General features: G+C 40.5%; 1 protein-coding gene across 1 annotated transcript; it reads left to right on the top strand.

Moving 5' to 3' along the window:
• Positions 1-1,296: 1,296 nt before the first annotated feature.
• On the top strand, positions 1,297-21,154 carry vps37c (VPS37C subunit of ESCRT-I). Its single transcript, XM_086120619.1, has 5 exons — positions 1,297-1,869; positions 2,092-2,201; positions 11,139-11,310; positions 14,501-14,583; positions 17,690-21,154. The coding sequence occupies exons 2-5, from the start codon at positions 2,109-2,111 to the stop codon at positions 18,410-18,412; spliced, it is 1,071 nt and encodes a 356-aa protein (XP_085976745.1). The 5' UTR covers positions 1,297-1,869; positions 2,092-2,108; the 3' UTR covers positions 18,413-21,154.
• Positions 21,155-22,411: the final 1,257 nt, after the last annotated feature.

Raw genomic sequence — 22,411 nt, forward strand, 5'->3', positions numbered from 1 at the left:
ACATGTGGTGGAGACAATACCCCTTGCGATTGGAAGAATGGTAAGCTATATCGGCTGTGGTTATGTGCCTCGCGTTATTGTTTGAAATTCGATGTTGTGCCGTCCTGTAAATTGCCCACAATGGGATTACATATTTAGTCCATGTATTTCCACTAGCACATAGTGGGTTGGTGTCCTACATTGTCATTGGTAAGGTCATTCTGTTGCATTGTAGCCCACTCTACAAAATACATCGGCAAGCCTGCTACAGCATTTTTAATTGCAAACCATGATTCCATCTATGCACTCATATATTATGAATGTTTTCGTATAGGATTCCATCTGTGTTCACGTATAATATTTTGAATTAAATTAAATGTTTTTTGTTAACAACATCCAGAGTTATTGAATAATTATCACATGTAACTTTTTGCAAAACGTTTGTCATAAGCAAAACGGTTGAGCAAACAGAGGTCTTCAAAGTGCTTGTGACAAAGAACGTTCATTGACACCGGTCTGAATTTCATTCGCTTTGTGAGAACGAAACTGGTCCATTTTCATGTCCAATTCTTTACTTTTGGACACTCAAACTGTTAGCCTGATTGTGAACAGTCCATTGCCACACAGCGCCGAGGCATTTCGCAGAATAAACAATGGCAAAGCGTAGCTAATGGGACAATCAACAATGCAGTACAATGGCCGACTGGTGCCTTGGCATTCTTTGAACGACATCACTCGCCAGAGATTGCCGAACAAAAATATTTTCGTGGTTAGGCGCATTGTTATAGGTCTAACTATAATCTAAAAAACTAGAATGTTGCGTTAAAAAAAAAAGCAACATTTTGCTTGAAATAGTTTTAGCTCTTAGTTCTCAAAAGATGGTTGATCAAGTTTACTTGACGCTTGGCCTTTAAATTACGGTGGTGCATTTGATGAAACAACAAAACACTCACACACACATAAATCCAAGCATGCAACGATACTTTGTACTTCATTTTTTAATCCAGTGAATGTGTTTAGGTCATATACTGTGTTTATATTGTGCCAATGTTGTTTCTTGTTTTTTAGCAGTACAGTACTGATTTGTTGTGCTGTCCTTGTGCCCTGGCTGTGTTTGTCAAGTTAACTACCTTTAAATAAAGTTATACTGAGAGAGAGAGAGAGAGAGAGAGAGATTGAGAGAGAGAGAGAGAGAGAGAGACACATACACACACACACACACGCACACACAGTAGACTGTACCATTATCCTTTCAGTGAAGGAATACAAATCAAAAGGAAACCTGCCACAAGAACCCCTCCTAATGTGTTACGTAGAAAGGTTCCAAAGACTTGATAATACGAATTGCTTGCTGCTCGTCGGTGCTTCCAATTTCTGCTTGTTAAATTTTTCACGCACACCCGATCCACATAGTAAGATGGATTCTTCTTAATATGGCGGCCGTTTGTGTTGGTGTAAAGCGAAACTTTACTTTTTAATCAAATAGCATGACATTACTAGAATCTTCGGGAGTCAGGCATCGTCTGATCAAATTTAGCTGGACAAGGACACTCGGAAGCATCAAATTGATTGTCGGAAACAAGCGGCGTTATTTTGGGTTTCGTTTTGATTGTCAAACCCTGGGCTACATTCGCAGTTGATGCTCGTAGTAACTGACGTTGCTTTTGTTCCAACTGTTGTATTTTTACTGGTAAAGCCGATAGGTAAGATTGGACATCACTTGACTAATAAGAAAGGCGTCTTATAAGGAACGTGGAGAGCACTTACTTAAGTCCGAATAGAACAGCGCCCCAGTGGACATTGACGTTAACTTACCTGTTAGTGAATTTCAGTGTTGTTTGGATGTCACTCCCAGTCAGTATAAGGAGGAATTTGGTTTGCTAGCACTGTGTAAGTACTTGTATCAACTTTATCTACCGTTCTTCACTACCTATGACTAAAGCTGTTAATAATATATAGGCTACATGCCGTATTGAGACCTTGTTTTAATTATTATTATTATTATTTTACCTCATGTCAAGGCCTAGTAAACTGAGCAGCAATGTAAAAAGATTGAAACAGCCACCTCCAAACAGTGTGGTAATTATTTTCTGGTCCTTGTACAATGACTAGCAATACTGGCAAATCAAATGGAGAAGATTCTTGACCTGAGCCAATCGGAGCTACATGAACTTCTGGATCACCCGGAAAAGGTGGCATCTATGGCCCACGAGTCTGATGAGGTGAGAGCTGAGATGCATCTCAGAAGTCACACGTTCAACACAAAGTGAAACATTTGTGTGCATAGAGTAGTTGATTTATGTAAAGAAGATTAACGTTGGTTAATGTCAGAAAAGTACAACCAATCATTATCGAAATTTGCATGTACCTCTACCCATCCCCACATCAATCTATGAAGAATCCAAGAGATTGACACAATATGCTTGTTGATTTTATCTATATAGACATTAAGCCTTTTCTTCCCCATAGGCGCGCACTATAGAGAAAAAGCTAAATGTTTCTATGTGAGAAAAAGGTAACCAATCGTCACCAAAATATATGTGCACATCTCTTCACCAAAATATATGTGCACATCTCTATACATGCTCTAATCATTCTATGAATATAATCACAATTGCCACCAGATTTAGGATTGTATTCGTGTGAAAACCTTTCCTCTTAGGCAGGGGTGTCAAACTCATATCACATTATGGGCCACATATGGCCTCGGTAGATGTCAAGTGGGTCGGAACATGAAAATTATACCATACTCTGCTATAAATAACCAAAATAATGTCCTTGTTTTGGTATAGTGAAGCACAAGAACATTAGGAACATGTTGAAATTTAATGAACATATCTTTTACCACACATTTCATGAAGCACCTTAGATTTCCTTGGAAAAATGTGCAATTTACTTTTATCATTCACATATATGCATTGCAACTGATCCACTGATTGTACAAACTTTAACAAGTAATTGGTATTGAAAAATATAGTTATTCACTTTAAGATTAAACAAGATTTATAAAGAAAGGAATTTTTAAACCATTTACACATGTGCATATAAAATCTACATTTAATCCCTGCCTACACCTTACAAACTAAGGAGAGTGCTATTAAATGTGTAAAGATTAAAGTATTCACATGTCTTTGATAGCATCTGCTGTGTTGGGTCTGTCTCAGTGACAGACTGAGACTGCTGTTGTTTTCTTCTCTGATCAAAACAATGTGTCCCCTAGTGGATACTCCGTGAATTGCACCTTATTAAAAGTATTCATTCCATATCTTTAAAGCATTTTTTTCACTTTTAACTCATTCAAAGCCTTTGACATCTAAAAGCGTCAATTAGCACATAGCCGCTGCCTCCCCATGACGTCTAAAGACGTCACTCACGTTTTTCATGGGGGAGGGTGCAAGAGAGTCCGATGCAACTTCTCACTGAAGGAGCAGGCTTGACTGCAATGTTAAATAGTTTAAAAAATGGCCATCAGATGGCAGTGGTGCAAAAGTCCACCAGGATCATGCCGCAGTAGTGGTAGAGGGGGCGTGGTAGTGGCGGATGTGGATAGTGGATTGGAATATTAGCAACTAGCAACGATGGAGAAAAGAAAACAACTAACACTTGAGGATTGTTGTTTTTTTTTTTTTTTGGTATAAAAGCGTCCTCGAAACAAAACAACAAAGGATATGGTGTTTGTGTGGAAGAGAAGATGACGCTTCGGTCACGTAATCGAAAGCAGCAACCGTCAAACGACAGTCCTCCTGCGCAAACATCGCGTCCTACACGTGGCCCGCATAGCTCATGCCGAGTTTTGAGTTCATCTGATGAAGATGAACATGCTCCACGTCCCGGACCATCGCTTAGCAGAGCATTTTGTGCCTCCCGTGGGGCACATCGCTCACAAATCGTCTCCCCAGCGACTTCCAGCGATGACGGCAAAGAGGCCGCATTGCTTCGCATTGGCCGACGCCGGGCACACGTCAGCGATTCGCTGGAATCGTCTCGTAATGACGACGGCGAAAACGATGAATTGGAGAGCGATTTGGATCCCGATCTGTCGGACGAATACGTGCCTTCGGACATAACGGAAAGCAGCTGAGAGTTTTCGCCAGAGCCGCTGGAACGAGAAGGTAACTGCTGACTAGCTTGCAAGTTCCCATTCAAAACTTCATCACGACTGTCTGTGTTTTATGTTATGTGTTGTGTTTATTATTTTACTTTATGTTAACTGTTTTGTTAAGCGCTTTGTTACAGCTGCCGCTGTTGTGAAAGCGCTATATAAATCGGCATGTGTTGTATTGTACTTCTTATGCCTCATCAGTCACTTTTATGCACCGCTACATTCCCCGCTATACTATAAAGTTGCCAGTAACACTAATCATTTATGTACGGTTGATGCGTCTCGTAGATGTGGATGAAAATATGCGCCGTAAATGTGCTGACTTGCGTGTCGCCATTCTCGACAAAACAAAAAAAACAGGACACATTTGGTCCGCTCAGCTCTGCTAAAACCACTAGTGTTCAATTCATATTCCATTTCATTTCAAATTGGATGCTGAGCAATGTGGAATGAATAGTGTAAATAGCAGTGTGCGAGTATGTATGTGTGTGTGAGAGATGGGGAAGTGTAAGTGTATAGCAACAATAAAAAATAAAATAAAATAAAAGTGTGGTAATTGTACATATTTTTATAAATTACAGATTGTCCAACCAGAAGCCAAAAGACGACGACTCCTTGCTTTGGTGGTGGAAAGAAAGGTAAATAAAAGTATTGTACCTCACTCTGCAGCAATATATATTTGCAACGTTTTATGTTTTTATAATTTACAGGTCATGGATCGAGCAGCCTAACAGCACCCGCTCATGTTGTCAGTGCAAAGAAGTAAATAAAAGTTAAACTTCACATTGCGGCAATAAATATCTAACATTTGCAACTGTTTATATTTCTCTAATTTATAGGTCATGCATCTGGACGTGGTGGGGATGAATCGATGTGGCGACAAAGTGGATGGAAGCCAAAAACCATCCCCTTCACAGCGACCCCTGGGCCTTTGGTTGCTGCTGCACAACTGGAGTCTGAAGAGCCAGCTGACTTCCTCCAGACGAGCAGACGAGCTCCTCAAGTTCATAGTTCAGTAGTTTTGTTTTGTGCAAATAAATTATTTTGCTATAAAAACATTTTTTGTAATGTTTTGTATGAGGAAGGAAATTGAGGTATTTGAGCTGTCACAAAAGCAAAAAATTGTGTCAAACTTGAAATGAAGCTTGAAATGCATGCTTTTACAAAAAGCTCATTTTCTCTGGATTTCTGAAGAAAATCAGCCTTTTCCATAAAACTTAGCAATTCTCTAATGCTGATTGCCAAAGAATTGAGAAAGATAGAAACAAACTTTTTTCTGCTGAAAGAAGAGAGTCTCACCTTTCTTCTGATAGGTCGCATGTTTATATAGCCATAGGACAGAAAATTCTGTGGGCCTTGCAAATCTGTCAAAATTTAGTAAAATGTGAGGGATTGAGGGGGTTGCTCCAGTGAAAAGGGGTGGTATTCAATGAGTTAAATGATCCTGCGGGCCTGATCGAACCTCCTTGCGGGCCGGCCCGCGGGCCGTATGTTTGACATTGTTGCTCTTGGGCCTGGTGTGGGCAAACTACAGTCCGCGGCTCGTTGGTCTTTTTAATCCGGCCCGCCGTATGGTACACAATTAAGGTTCGATGTGAATGATTGCATTCATTTCATTTGGACTTGGAATGACAGGCATGTAAACGCCAGACGGCTTATTGACTTGAAGTTGCAGAGCACAATGGAGGGAGGGAGGGGGAGAGGACAAGAGAGTGGGAGAGACAGAGGGAGGGATCTTATCTACCACCTACGGAGCTCAGTCAAAAGGAAATTCCTGAACCCTGTAAAAAAACGTATGCATTCAACTTTCTACTACTATCGATTCATAACAATGGAAGTTCCGGAACCCGGAAACCCGCAGTAGCGCCAACTCAAGCAACTCCCGCTCGATACGACGGAATAAGTGTGTCCGCGCCGCTATTTTCAAACATTGGATCCAAAACCGTGACATGTGACTCTTTATTGCAGTGAGTTTTTAATTTAATTCATTTACATTTACGTCCTGTGTAGATCATGGCATCCAAACGAAGAGGACCATGGAAGAGAAAGTGAAATGCATCCGATTAAATGAAGCGGGTTACAAAGTACGAAACATTCAGAAGACGCTTAGTGTCTGAAAGACTCAAATCTACGAGACTTTGAAAAACGAAGAAGTGTTTCTTGCTCAGTCCGATTCTGGCTATTTCCACGCTCAGAGTGAATTGCTTGCGGCTCGGCGTACAGTCGAGTAAATGAACATTTCCTGGAATGGTTTAACTGTTATCGTGCTTAAAAACTTTCCGCAAACCTGACCGCTGATAAGAGAGAAGGCGAGCCCCATAGCGCTAACTATGGCCATTGAGGACTTCGAAGCGTTCCGTGGCTGGCTTCAAAAGTTGGTTGCGCGACATCAGCTGAGCAATGCTGTCTTGGGTGGTGATCAAGGGGAGGTCAAGTTAGAGACAGTGAGTGAGTGAGTGGAAAGAAAAGCTACCAGGTCTGTTCCTAGTCTCATTTTGTAGCAAATAGTCCTAATTTTTTTAGACTATATTTTGTTCATGTACCTGTACTGTATACTGCAGTTTTTGTGTTCTAAACAGTATTTGGGCAATATATACCGGTAGTTGCACTTTGTTGCTTGTGTTGTCACACATGTATGTTGTTAACATATTTGGACGTTCATACAGGACATGTAACGTAGTTGTTTCCCACAGAAGGAAATTCTGTTATAAGGAAAGATTGGACACCACAAATATGATTCCTTAACTAGAAAATATCGTATCGCTCTACTTTGACGAGTCAGATCACAATGCATCTAGAGCAATGCTCTGGCTAAAAATGGGTGATCAACAACACTGTTCTCATTAAAAAAGTATGTTAATACTTTAATGCTTTTGTTCTGTTGATGTTTGATATGGACTGTCAACAAATGCAGTTTTTTATATGTACTGTATCTTGTGCTGAGCCGGCCCATTTGTCAAATTTTAAAAGTCAATGTGGCCCCCGAGCCAAAAAGTTTGCCCATCCCTGTCTTAGGCAATCACTATAGACAAATCGCTTAAGATAGCTTCAAGATAGAAAACTGCAACTGATCGTCACCAAAATTAATGTGTATATCTCTTTCTACCCATGCCCTCATCCGTCTCTGGCAATATTCAAAACAATTGGCACTATATTGGATTTTATGGTTATTCAACTTTTTTCTCATAAGCAATCACATAGCGCAGGGGTGCCCAATAAGTCGATTGCGATCGACCGGTAGCTCGCGGACTTGTCCCAAGTCGATCGCGATGGGTGTAGAGCAGGGGTGTCCAAAGTCGGTCCTGGAGGCCCGCTGTCCTGCCTGTTTTCCAGCTCTCCCAAGAGCAACACACCTGATTCACATCATCAGGATTGTTGTAATGCTGCCCCAGAGCTGGTTGATGAGCTGATCATTTGAATCAGGTTGTGTCACAGCTGGGAGAGCTGAAAACAGGCAGGACAGTGGCCCTCCAGGACTGACTTTGGACACCCCTGGTGTAGAGGGAAAAAAACCCAAGACAAAACATTTGTGTGTCTATGTATGTTATTAATGTGATAAATGTTGTGTTAGTGCACACTGCACCCTTGGTATCCTGTCAGTCTCACTTTCACAAAAAGTATTTAAAAAATAAAATAAAAAAGCAGGTCACCTTTAACCTATGGTGGCCCGTGACCTGCATCACTAGAAGTTGTTTGCGGTCAGCAGTCTGCAATTGCAACTTGCGATCAGAGGTGTTGCTATATCTTTTCTTCTTCTTCTTCTTATTGTTATGATTATAATTATTCAGAGTTTGTTTCATCAAGCTCATCATCTATACTCACAGATCTGGCAAATCAAAATGATGATTAGACAGTTTGGATATTACACAGGTGTGGCTGAGGCTGGCCATCATAAAAGGCCACTCTGAAATATGCAGTTTTATCACCCAGTACAATGCCACCAATGTTGCAAGTTTTGCGGGCGCATGCTGACTGCAGCAATGTCTACCAGAGCAGTTGCCCATAAATTGAATGTTCCTTTGTCGGACATAAGCTGTCTCCAAAGGTATTTCAGACAGTTTGGCAGTACAATCAACCCACAGACCACCAGACCGCGTGTAATCACACCAATCCAGGACTTCCACCTCCGCCATGTTCACCTCGAAGATCGTCGAATACCAACCATAATTTGGTTTGCATAACCAAAAAATGTTCGCACCAACTGTCAGAAACTGTCTCACAGAAGCTCATCTCCATGCTTGTCGTCCCATCAGGGTCTCGATCCGACTGAAATTGGTCATTGTAACTGATTAGAGTGGGCAAATCCTCACATTGGATGGCATCTAGCACGTTGGAGAGGTGTTCTCTTCGCAGATGAATCCTGGATTTTGCTGTGCAGGGCAGATGGCAGTGTGTATGGGTGTGATATTTGCTGATGTCAAGTCAAGTCAAGTCAACAGTATTTATAGAGCACTTTCAAACAGCCATCGCTGCATACAAAGTGCTGTACATGGAGCAATTTAACATGCACAATAAACAGTAAGACAAATCGGTAGTAAAGGCGGTAGAAAGCACCAAACAGTAAAACCAAGAACAAATCTAAGTCATGCTGAGTCGAATGCCAAAGAATACAAGTGAGTTTTGAGGATGGTTTTGAAGATGGGCAGCGAGGAGGCTTGCCGAATGTTCAGTGGGAGGTCATTCCAGAGAGAGGGACCAGCAACAGAAAAGGCTCGATCCCCTCTGAGCCTCAGTTTAGTTCTTGGTACTTCTAATAATGTCTGGTCCACAGACCTGAGGCGCCGGGCAGGTGTGTAGGGGTAGGTGTATGTCAGCACATGGTGGATTGAGTCGCCCATGGTGGTGGTGGGGTTATGGTATCGGCAGGCGCATGTTATGGGCAACAAACACAGGTGCATTTTATTGCGCCATTTTGAATGCACACAGATGCCATGACAAGATCCTGAGGCCCATTCTTGTTCCATTCACCCCATATTGCAGCTTGTTAATGTTGCAAGGATCTGCATACTCATCCTGAAAGCTGAAAACAACCAAGTCATTTTATGGCTGCAACACATTCCAAAAATGCTGGGACTGGTGGCAAAAAAGAAAATTGAGGAATGCTCATCAAACACCTGTTTGAAACATCACACAGGTGAACAGGCTAATTGGGAAAAAGTGGGTGCCATGATTGGATATATGAGTTGCTCATTTATGCCAAAAGATGGGGCAAGGTTCATCCTTTTGTAAATAACTGTCAGGAAATAGTCCAAAAAATTTAGGACAATGTGTCCTCAATGTACAATTGTAAGGAATTTGGGGATTTCATCATCTGCAGTTCATAATGTCATTAAAAGGTTCATAAAATGTGGAGAAATCACTGCATGTAAGCGTCAAGGCCAAAAACCAACAGTGAATACCCATGATATTCAATCCCTCAGGTGGCACTGGATCAAAAACCAACATCAATGTGTCACTTTAGACCATCAATGTGTCACTTCTGAAATCCATCCATCTATCCATCCAACCATTTTCTGATTCACTTTTCCTCACAAGAGTCGCAGGGCGTGCTGGAGCCTATCCCAGCTGTCTTCGGGCAGTCGGCGGGGTACACCCTGAACCGGTTGCCAGCCTATCGCAGGGCACACATAGATGAACAAACTTCAGAAAACCAATGTCAGTGATTACAGTTTGGCGCCACATGCTAAAGCTCAACTTTAAATGCAACTATGCAAAGCAAAGCCATTCATCAACAACAAGTCAAGTCAACAGTATTTATAGAGCACTTTCAAACAGCTATCGCTGCATACAAAGTGCTGTACATGGAGCAACACTGAAAAATGCTGCTGATGAAGTGGAAAAGTGGTCTGACAAGTCCACGTTTAAAATAAATTTTGTAAATTGTAATCGTGTCTTCCGGGCAAAAGAGGAAAAGAACCATGAGGAAGGTTCCGGATGCAAAGTTTAAAAAACAGTATATGTGATGGTATAGGGCTGTGTTAGTGCCAATGGCATGGGAAATTTACACATTTATAAAGGCACCATTTATGCTGAAAGATACGTACAGATTTTGGAGAAACATATGCTGCCATCCAAGCAATGTTTTTTTTCATGGATGCCCTTGCTTATTTCAGCAAGACAATGCCAAACCACATCCTCAACATGTTACAGCAGCTTGGCTTTGTCGTTAAAGAGTGTGGGAATTGAGCTGGCCTGCCTAAAGTCCACACCTGTCTCTCATTGAAAATGTGTGGCGCATTTTGAGGCGTAAAATACGACAATGGGTACTGTTGAACAGCTGAAAGTGTAGATCAAGGAAGAATGGGAAATAATTCCACCTACAAAGTTTAAACAACTAGTGTCCTTTACAAATGTTTATTGAATGTTGTTAAAAGAAGAGGGAGCACAGTGGTAAACATGCTCTCAACTTAACTCTCAACTGTATTCATCGAGCACTTTAAAACAACCACTGCTGTATACAAAGTGCTAAAAAATACATGTACACAAAAATAATTCATACAACAACAAAACAATAAATTAATAATGGAGACAGTAGAAAGCACAACAAGAGAAACAACAAATTAAGTCTCATGTTGTGTCAAGAGCCAAAAAACAAAAATGAGTTTTAAAATGATTTTTTAAGATGGGCACCGAGGGGGCTTGACCCTGTCCCAGCTTTTTTGCGTATTGCAGCCATACAATTCCAAGTTAATCATTATTTACTAAAAACAAGAACATTTACTAGTTTGAACAATCAATATATTATCTTTTTAGTATATTCAACTGAATATCGGTTGAACATTATTTGCAAATCATTGTACAGTCAAACCTCGGTTTTTGAACGTCAACGTCTCGACCAAATCGGTTTTCAACCAAAAATTGCGAGTTTTTTATGCCTCGGATGACGACCAAAAATCGGTTCTCAAGCAATATTTGTATATTTATATGTATTCTGATTTTATTTGTTTAACACAACATCCCAGTTTGATTAGAATTGGGTTTGTACAAGAAGTATTGCTTCTTATCTAATTGAAGCAAAATAAATTCAAATTCTGTTTTCTGCAATCCCATTGCAAAGATCCAGAACATCCACTTGGAGAGAGAGATGGCTTTGGCATCCAATCGCAGCCTTGCCGAGCAAAACCTGGCCATGAGGCCAGACCTGGAGTCGAGAAGAGAAGTTCTGGTGGAGAGATATCTACAGCTCGAGGCTATCAGAGAAACCTACAAAGAACACCACACCATTATAGGTATGCTCCAGTAAAGGACAGAGTACTGTTTTTTTCCACACTATAAGTCGCACTGGATTATGAGGCGCACCTTCAATGAATGGCCTATTTTGTAATTTTCTTCATATACTGTATTAGGCGCATTGTATTAAAATACGCGATCTACAATGCATCCAGTAGATGGGGCTACGCTGAAGGAAATGCCAACAGAAGGATCAGATATCAGTAAAACTTACTTAATAAATCAGCGACACGGTTCACTTAACCAACAGCAAGTTATAACAGTTAGTGCAACATTTTATCACGTAGTGGAAACAGTCTGATATCGTGATGGTAAATCAAATGAAAGTGTAAGCACAATATTGCTCCAACTAGTGCAAAGCAATAACAATAACTCAACGTTGTTCAAACATTAATATCCATATTCACACCATGCCCTGGTCGGATCTTTTTCCACTTATTTTTGCAGTAGGTGCGGAAAGTGGCAAGTTTTTCTTTGTAGTCTTGAGGCAGTTGCTGCGAAACAGTGGTTCGTGTGCAGATAGAGAGATGACATTGTTTGTTTGTTTGTTTATTGTTTATTGAACATATAAAATATACAATACAGTAATAAATTGGCAAAAAGTGAAGGCAAGTAAAATATAAAAAAGGAAAAGAAAATAGTCATCATCACAATTATATGTTCCAAGGAGTAGGAAGAAGTAAAAAACTTATCTAGTCCTACCCCTTGTTATATAATATATGAAATGATCATTTTTCAATACAGAAAAGGAAAAAGTCTACATATCAGCAAATGGTTTTACCCTTATGTGTGCTGTACTTATCTATATTTACAACTTCCGGTTTGTATATACATACTCATTCTAGCACATATATATGTCGATTTTCTCATATTCATAATGGATACTACATTTCATTAATACATTTAAAAAGTTTATCAATGTAATTCTGAAGTATTACTATATTTTATAAATGTATCAAATTTTATCAGCTTAATTCTGATTTGTGTAGTTTTCTTGTACTACTCTCTTGAATTTGTTTTTGAACTCAACAAGCGAGTTACTCATTTTCAGGTCCGTTTCAAAATTATTCCACAGATTTACACCTATTACAGATACACTCCTTTGCTTGATGTCTGTTCGTGTGTTGGATATTTTGTATAGGTTAGTACCCCTTAAATTATAACAACTTTCTCGAATTTCGAAAAGTTTCTGGATGTTTTGGCAAAGGAGGTTATTGTGTGCTTTGTACATTAATTGGGCGATTTTGAAGTCAACCAGGTCATAAAAATGTCATTGTTTAATTTGATAACTAGTGGATTCGCGGGTTCCGTATATTTGGATCTAGTGATTATTCTGATTGCTTTTTTTTTTGTACCGGTAGTTTTAATACAGGGAGTGTGTTTGTTTTACTGGTGTTTCCCCATATTTCCACACAATAGGTCATATATTGAAGTAGTAATGAAGAGTATCATGTGTGCAAAGAGCTCTTATTCAGCACATCCTTAGCTTTATCGAACATCCTTATGGTTTTGGATATTTTTCTTTTAACGTTATTTATATGTGGCTTCCAGCATAGTTTTGCATCTATTACTAATCCAAGAAATTTATTTTCATAAACTCATTCTATTTCAATTGAGTTTACCTTAATTTTAACTTGGTGTTTGATTGGTCTCGTGCCAAAAACAATTAACTTTGACTTTTTTCAAATTTTTTAAGTGATAATTTATTCCTGTCAAACCAGTTTTTTAATTTGTTTAATTCATTTTCCACAGTTTTCAGGAGCTGTTTCATATTTTCTTCAGAACAGTAGAAAGTTGTATCATCGGCAAATAGGACACATTTGAATTGTTTTGAGACACTGCAGATATCATTTATATATAAGATGAATAGTTTTGGACCAAGCACAGATCCCTGAGGAACTCCATGAGTGATCTTCAGTTGATTTGATTTTTTATTGTTGAATTGCACATACTGATATCTGTTTTCTAAATAACTTTCAATCCATTTATATCCTATGCCTCTAATGCCATATCTCTCTAATTTATTCAATAATGTACAGTCAAACCTCGGTTTTCGTCCATAATCCGTTCCAAAAGGCTGTTCGAAAACTGAATTGTTTGAAAACCGAAAACACGCTCTTTTAAAAAAAAAGTTTATTGAACACGTCTGCTCACAATGGAAAGCGACACGAGGAAGCATCACTTCCTCGTCTACCCGAGGAAGCGTCATTTCCTTGTGTAAGGAAGGCGAGAGGAGTCAAGTGGTGCATTCAAGTGCACTCAGTTTGTTCGAGAACCTAAATTTGTTCGTCATCCGAGGCATAAAAAAATCGAAAATTTTGGTCGAAAACCGAATTGGTCGAGAACCGAGACGTTCGAAAACCGAGGTTTGACTGTACTATGATCTATTGTATCAAAAGCTTTTTTTAGATCTAGAAAAATTCCAACAGTAAATTCTTCGTTATCTATATTAGTGGCTATTGCTTACACAAGCTCCATAACTGCCATTGAGGTGGTCCGTTTTTCTCTAAAGCCGTATTGATTTTCACTTCATAGCACATGTTTATGGATGAGGTTATCAAGTCTGTATGAGAATAGTTTTTCCAATATTTTTGAGAATTGATTTTGGTCTATAATTTTAAATAAATGTCTTTCTCCACTTTTATAAATCGGAATGACTTTTGCAGTCTTCATTTTTGATGGAAATATACCAGCTTTGAATGACAGGTTGCATATGTAGGTGAAAGGTCCCACTACAAATTCTATAATCTGTTTTCCTATTGTCATATCAATATTTAAGCAATCAGTTGACTTTTTATTTTTAAATGTTTTTATAATATTTAATACTTCATTATGATTCACAGCAGTAAGGAAGAGTTTTTTTCCCATGTAACTATTTCAAACAAGTTTGTTGGATCAGGAATTTGTTTTGCTACGTTACTGACGATATTAACAATATACTCATTAAATTCATTAGCTATTTCTTCAGTTTTCTCAATTATAGTATGTTTGTCTTTGTGTTTAGAGTACTCTGGATAATCTGCTTTCTTAGAGCTATTTCTAATGACGTGATTTAGTATTTTCCGTATTTCTTGAGTGTTGCTTTTATTCAGATTGTCATCATATATATTTCTTTTTACGGTAATTAATTTCCCCACTTTTATGATTTAGTCATTTCTTTTCTTTTTTATTCCTTGTTCATCTGCACAGATGGAATGATTGGCCAAGTGTCACCAGAAGCATTCTTCTCCAGACTGCAGACAGAGGGCAAAAAAGCAGAAGCTGAGTCAGAGGTCAGTGCGAAACTATTTAAATACATTTACTTCACATATGAGTTTAATTCATTCAGTGATAAAACCTGACACCCATTTTACTTGTATGATAAATCAGTACAGTGCAGCCCACATACGTACCCCTGAGCAATTTTTTTCTCTCCCAATTTTCTTCAATTTAAAAAAAAAAAATCCATTTTGCAGAGATAGGTCTTGGCCGACTGTGGTTTGATCATAAAGAAAAAATATTAATAATACATACATCTAATTTAATACATACATCAATTCATTATTATTATTACAGTAATCCCTTGCTATTTCGCGGTTCGTTTATCGCGGCTTCAGTGCATCGCCAATTTTTTTCAAACATATTCATAAAAAAAAAGAATTATATATACATGGAGTACAGTACAGTACTGTATATGTTGCTCTATACGACTCGCTGTTGTTTTGCAGCTTCTTGCGGACATTTTGCGGACTTAAAAAAAAAAAAAATTACCTGCATATGTTAATTGGTCGCTACTTCGCGGATTTTCGTTTATCGCGGGTGGTTTTGGTCCCCATTAACCGCGATAAACGAGGGATTACTGTATATGTGTTATTATTAAGCCACTATGTATCCTTATGCCCACCACAAATTTAAATTGGTGTCCAAACTTGCTTATACACATAGAGAGAGGAGAAGAGAGAGAAAGGGAACGAGGGAGGGAGCGACAAGAAAGTGAGAGAGATGGAAGAGAAAAAAATATAAATGCTTGTCATACTTTGAGTTGGTAGCACAATGACGTTTATCTTGTGATAAAACGAAAACCCTAAACCTTTGAACTTTGAGTTGATGTTGAGATGCATGGACCATATTCCTGTACAGATGTACGTGTATTTATATCTCTCGGACTGATGAGTACTCAGAATTTAACAGGTCTTATCAGGAGATAAGAGTGGCCAGTGCTCATGTTATTAAAACACCCTTGACTGTTCACACATCGCTCCCAAAAGATCGGCAGAATTCAAGTCAAGTCAAATTTATTTATGGAATGATGTCACTCAGACCCATTCTAGGTTCATTGGTTGCCTATGGGGTTCGAAAACTCCTTATTGACCTTTATTTATGTCATTGGAGGCCTAAAAATTGAAATTCACGCAGCATTAAACAATCCCCGGTCCATCAAAACGTCAGGGCTGTTTTTTGAGAAATCATATCTACTATAACACACCTGTAGTCTTAGAGTCTGTTTGACAAACTTCTAATTTGAAACACTTTTGCCCCCCTGGTAAAGCACTTTCAATAAGAGCTGTTTCTTTAATTACCGTTACATCCAGACACTCTTGTACCCCAGTTGAGAACTGTTTAACAAATACTTTGTGAACAAGTAGTTACCGTAAATTCCGGGCTGCAGACCGCACCTGATTAAGAGCCGCATGCTCGGATTTATGAAGAAAAATCAATTTTGTAATTATATGCGCCGCACCATATTATAAACCGCTGGCCAGTGAGTAGGCGGGGGTTTGCTTCTGCGTCCCTGCCGCCTGGAGCGCCTCCGGGTGAGCCCGCGGACGCGGTCCCCCGCTGAACCCCCGCAGAAAAAAAACGCAACAATTTCTTAAGGTTAAAATAATCTCCATATTTTTATGAGCATGATAAATGCATTTGCAAAATGAAATTATGTTGAAACACATAAGAGGCCAGACAAAGGGAGATCTTGATGCGCATTTGCATAATTACGAGGAGAAATACTGCAGCCCACGAGGTTTTAAATAGAATAATGCAAATCATATAAATGGGAAAAGATGTATGAAATTATTTCTCCAGTCAGCCGCTTAAAAATGATCATCGGTGGCAGCTTTAGGCCCGATGCTGCGCAGCTCAAAACACAGGTAAAATGTGTTCTCTCGTGGCCGCTTGTTTTCAGTATGACGGAGGAGTCACCTTTTTTATTTCCAGTCCGAGTGAGGGGCAAATCAAATGTGCATGGGTCTTTTTGGTTGTCTTTTTACACTGGCTCAGTTCTTCTTGCCGGAGCCTCCACCTTCGCACCATCAACTCGTCTATGCCAAGATTACGGGCAGCAGCTCGATTTCCTTCTTTAACTGCCTGAGTGATCGCTTTTAGTTTAAAAGCTGCATCATATGCTTTTCGTCTGGTATTCTCCATGTTGATCAGGGTTAGAAGAAAGACTGAAATAGGGAAGTTGTGATTACCGGTAATCATACAATTTCATTGGACCCCTGTGTACTACTCATTCATTTTATTGGTCGACTGTTGCCAGGTAACACATTTTTCCCCGCTACGGCAAAAGAGTGGAAGTTGTGATTCGTCATACAATCTCATTGGACTTCAGTGAACTACTCATTCATTTTATTGGTCCATGTTTTTCCCATGATGGAAAAAAATAATAATTAAAAAGCCGCTTCATATTACACGCCGCAGTGTTGAAAAGTGTGGAAAAAAAGGAGCGGCTTGTCATCCGGAATTTACGGTACTTGGACAAATACCGTAATTTCCGGACTTTAGACCTCACCACATTATAAGCCACACCCACTACATTTTTAAAGGAAAAAAACATTTTGTACACACCAAAGCCGCACCTGTCTCGTAGCCGCAGGTGCCCACATTGTAACATAAGATATTGACAAAGAAAGAAAGCGTTTTCAAAGTTTTAATAACATACCTTAACTTTTCTTCCCAAATAGTGCCTGTCACACGGCAGCACCACGGCAGTAAAACGGCACTAACAGGGCTGCTTAAAAAAATGTAAAAGTCACTCTTCGCCATCGAGTACAGTTATGCTTTTCAGAAACTCGAGTGAGTAGTGGGACATTTTGACCTGGAACGTACCGTGCCACTTTGACATGTGGCACGGCTGAGCTCCATAGGCACGCCGAGTAGAAGCATTCTTCCACTCTGCTTTTTTTAGTCTGTATTTAACATTCTTTTATTAGGTCTATTTAGATTGTCTGGCGCTAAAAAAGTATGCAGAAAAGTACTTTATACAAATGAAATTAAGAGCAGATGTTTGAATTCTTAAAAAAGATGAGTGGAAAAAAACACACGGATTTTGACCGACTCAGAGGAGTGAATGCCTCATCAGTCATGAACCTCACCGCATGTCACTGGTCTGTCTTACAGGTTCTAGCTGATATATTTCTGGAGGGCTCTCTGCCATTGGACTCATTCCTTGACCGCTTCCTGCCTCTACGTTCCCTTGCTCACAAAAGACGCGTGCGGATAGAGAAATTCCAGGAGGTCATGCGACAGACAAGAGAGGATAAACCCACAGCTACATCATCATCACCAGGAATCAGCCAAGGCCCTCAAGTTAATCACTGGAATCCACAAATCGCAACAGCAGCAAATCAGCAGCACCAAGCAAACAACAAATGCCAGACCTCCAGTTACTATAATGCTTCCCAACCTCTTCCTTCATCTGCAGGGGCTTCCTGTGGTGTCCCCTACCTCCAATGTCCTTCTTCTCCTTCCTGCACTCCTCCACCAGTTGCGTTATTGGCAACAGGCACTGGCCCCGTCCTTCCCTCATCACAGGTAGTATCATCTGCAGGCTTACCTTTTGCTCCGGCAGGGAGCTACACTGGTCCCAGGCCAGCATTTAGACCGATGGCTTCAGTCCCTTGCCCTTATCCAACGCAGTCATCTTTCTCTGCCCCAAATCCAGGATCAGCTTTTGGCCAATACACACGGGACCCCCCCCAAAGCAATACTGCAGTATACGCAGCTTCATATCGTGATGGTGGTTATAATTATCCAGCCAGTTCTGCTTATTACAATTCTCAGTCACCAACTGAAAGACCAATTTGCAGACCTGGAAATGGAGTACCGCAGCCATATTTTTGAAAGTATCTACTGCTCCTTTTTCCTACTATGTCCTAATTCCACACACTTAATCCACCCTTTGCTGACAGGTTTCTCAGCCTAGTTGCTACCCCCTCTTGTCTCTGCGTCATCTACTGTGACCTTTTCTTCAACTTTCAGATTTTAGGTTGTTATTCTGTCTTTTAATATAATGGTGGTTTTATTTATTCCCATAACCCCCACACCCTAGTCTCAGGTTGTTTGTGGTTCTTAAAACAGAGATGGGGGACTCTAGTTATATGACATGACTTGAGTCAGACTCAAGTTGCTATTTTTAGGATCTGCGGTTTGCATGCCAAAAACTTGATTTGACTTTATTGGGACTTGACATCTAAAGGCGTTTCCACAAGACCCGCTCCACACCAAGACGGCCTCGCTTAGCCCTGGATGTTGGCTTTTCCACTGGACTTTTTTGCGGCTGGGAACCGCTTTTCAGAACCATCGGAGGTGGTTTTAAAACGGTGGTTTTTTAAAATGCAGGTCCGAGCGCGTCTGTGTCAAGCAAGGAACTCCGCCGCCCATGTCCTGGTTTTAGACAAGCCGCCCGCTGGCCATCTGCAAAGTCATAAATATACAGAATATACAATAAATATAATTTTGACACCATCGTTGAACCATATTTACTTAAAATTTCATGTGTACTCATGGGTGCATTTTTGATGATGTTGCAAGGGTGCATACGCACCTCTTGATTGCCGGGTCTCATTCACTTGAATGAGAGGTCTCCAGAGGCGAGCCTCCTCGTCGCCCCTCCGGAACTACCCATCGTTCCCCCAACCCCACAGGGAATGGCAGCTTTGGATGAACGCCGGAGGCCTCCAGATGCCACAGAGTGAGGTCGATGAGCCACTGACTCGGAGAGGCGGCCAAATGAATGAGTTAGCTCTCCAAAATGAATGAGCCCTGGCGCCGAGCTTTGCATGCAGCTCGCGAAATCGCGATCCCGCACTTTCATCCATGTTACATATGTAATTGGAAATATGGTTCAGTGTTGTAAGATACAAAGAACGTCTGCTGTATACACTGTATTTTTGTCTTGACAGTGGTTGGCTGTCTCACTGTCTTAAAGCCAGAAAGTGATTTTATGTCTATGTGAAAATGTTTGAGCATTGTGAGCTGCACTTTGCAACGTTGCCACATCGTGCAACGACAATTCATATTTACTATCTCCCCCAAAACAGTGGCTCTGACTCGCCATTTGCGAAATGTCATTAAACATGCTGCGAGTGTAAATCATGCAGCACAAGCTTGCACTGTTTCATCCCGCTGTGTGCCTGTCGTCATGGAAAAGCAACGGCGGCCTTGTTGTGTAGTGCCCAGCATAACGGAGTGGTGTAGTATGTATGGGGCTGATTGGGGAAAATGCCGTCATAAGTGACTCGACTTGAAAACTACATGACTTGACAAGTCATCTTGTTTATACTTTGAAATCTGCATTTTAACAGTTTGGCTTTTTTTTGAAGGAAAGAAACACTGTATTTTTTTTTCCCATTCACGGCAACCCAGTCAGCAGCTGTGACCGAATGTCCACTCTTATTTCCTAACTCCTGAGTCACTTTATACTTTGTGTAGAAATATATAGTTGTCACCTCATTCTTTTTATCGATTCGGACAGCCAGCTCGCTACGTGCGCCTCGTCGCACATCAGGTGACCACGTATCTATCATGATACTCTGGCGCATTAAGCTCTCTTACTATTGTGAGTAACAAAAAACATATTTTAAACGACCTGTATTTTATTCCCCTTGAACATATTTTGCGCCATGTTGTTTTTCTGCTTTCAATGCATTGTGGTCCAAATCAACCTGTTAAGTAAACATCAATGTACTTTTCCAAGTGCATTATGGGTTATTTTCAATGCGCTACATTTATCCTCCCTGGCCATTCGGACTCCCCGACAAAATGATGTAACCCCTTAATAGTGCACTATATACTGTAGGAGTGTAGGGGAATAGTGTGCACATTCTGACAGAGCCAGCGTCACTTGTTGGTGTGATGTAGCGGTGGTGGAAACAACTTGTAAGATCACTATTTAGAATTAATGGATTAAAGGCTTAATATTGGCACTTATATAATAGGTCTGTATGTAGAACGGTGGTAGTGGGTTTCGTCCATCCTTGTAATCATCCCTAACCGGGTCAAGTACCTACGGAGGCCCATTTAAGGACTGAAAGAAACAAGCCCAGCCTGTTTTGCGTGTGTAAACCTCCAATACACTACTTCAGACTGAATGTGAAATATCACGACACATCGCTTGTCTCGTGCGCACTTGTCCTCCATCCCAAAAAAGCTAACTCATCACCAGTCAATCTGATGATCCATGGTGGTTGTGTTGGCAGCTTCAAACGCATCACTGGTCACCCAAACACGCGCACACGGAACACGCCAGCGCAGCACAGGGAGACATGGGTGGACTAAATTAAATTACATTGAATACAACACCCCTCTTCCTAGCTCTGCTGCTGAGAAAAGTTTTTTTTCAAAAACCGGTGACATCCTCCGGCCAAAGAGGACCGCCCTGGTCTTCCTCAAGGGGAACATGCCCCGATTGGGGAACCCCACCTACAATGTTTAAGGAGGAGAAGCAGCAGGGGTCCGAACACAAAAAAACAAAACAAGAATGTATTTTTTGTGTGTAAAGTTGTCCACACTGTTCATAATTTATAGTTTTTGTGTGTAAAGTGATCCATATACTGTTTCACAATAAATCCAATTGTGTGCTAACCTGTTGTACCCCTTTTTTTATTAACAGTACTGCCGCTCATAAAATAGCGGGGATTTAGCGGTGGAAAAATGTATAGAATTCAAATATTTGCTCGGAGCAGAATGAAATCACTGTACACTGTTGCATGTACTGGCCCGCTGTGTAAGCCATCCTATAGCTATTGGGGGACTTGTGCACATACGTGTGAACAAAATGTTCATGTAAGTGCATGTGAAGAGGAAATTAGCCAGCTAATAAGAATTAAATTATGTTTATGAATTATTAAACCCCTGCCGTTAGCGTCTCTCCCACAGCGTCATGGATGTATGCTTTTTTTGTTTTTTTGGGTGGGTGGACAGACTGGTGAAATGTAAGGAGGAAGCGCTTTAAAAGGACAAAGACGGACAGGGACTGAGGACTATTATCTTATGCACAAGGATTTGGGGACGATGACGGAAGGGTCCCCATGTTGCAGACGGAGGACAGACTGGCAAAATAGGGTAGAGTGCCCATCTGTGGAAACATCGGATTTCCAGCGATAAGGCCGACGCCATCAGTCGAGTATGGCCATTTAAAGCACCTCATTTTGGGATAGGCAGTGAAGGGCGTACCCCATAGAGGTGGACCTCTGGGAAAAGTAAGTCAAGCTACCCCTTACAGATTTAAATGCAAGGAGTAGTATTAGTCTGCCGGTCTTAAGTACCGTAAATTAGTGTCGAAAATTTTAAAATCCTTATTTAAGTTGTATGAAAAGTCTCAAATCTGATGGGGGAGGTTTTGAAAATGTTTGCGCAGGTTTTTATGTGATTTATAAAGTTAAAATGACTTGAATTTAGAATATTTTAACCTATTTTGAGTACCTTTTAAACTCACTGGCCACCTAACTTGGTACACCAGACAAATACGGTACATCAATGGTTGGGACGTGGTATTGTGAAGCGGTGGTGTTGAAATGCTCTCTCTTGAGTCTGGATGTAAACAGTGTTTTAGCCACAAAGGCATATTCATTCAGATACTTGGAACAGAAAATAGTACATATCCACTTCAGCTATCGTCTCACTTCCTTGCTACCGTTGGGTGGTGCTGTCGGCTGCATACGTCTCATGGCGTCTTCATACCATTCAGCTTTCTATTGCTATATATTTATATATATACAGTATATACAAAAGGGCGGACCGGTAGTCCAGTGGTTAGCACGTCGACTTCACAGTGCAGGGGTACCAGGTTCGATTCCTGCTCCGGCCTCCCTGTGTGGAGTTTGCACGTTCTCCCCGGGC

This window comes from Hippocampus guttulatus, chromosome 9, assembly GCF_054856545.1.
Source record: "Hippocampus guttulatus isolate MCC_2025c chromosome 9, RoL_Hgut_1.0, whole genome shotgun sequence".
Lineage (NCBI taxonomy): Eukaryota > Metazoa > Chordata > Actinopteri > Syngnathiformes > Syngnathidae > Hippocampus > Hippocampus guttulatus.

Coding starts and splice junctions, on each gene's coding strand:
- vps37c (XM_086120619.1), top strand. CDS start 2,109: ATGGAGAAGATTCTTGACCTGAGCCAATCGGAGCTACATGAACTTCTG. Junction 2,202..11,138: donor TGGCCCACGAGTCTGATGAG/GTGAGAGCTGAG, acceptor CCCATTGCAAAG/ATCCAGAACATCCACTTGGA. Junction 14,584..17,689: donor AAGCAGAAGCTGAGTCAGAG/GTCAGTGCGAAA, acceptor TCTGTCTTACAG/GTTCTAGCTGATATATTTCT.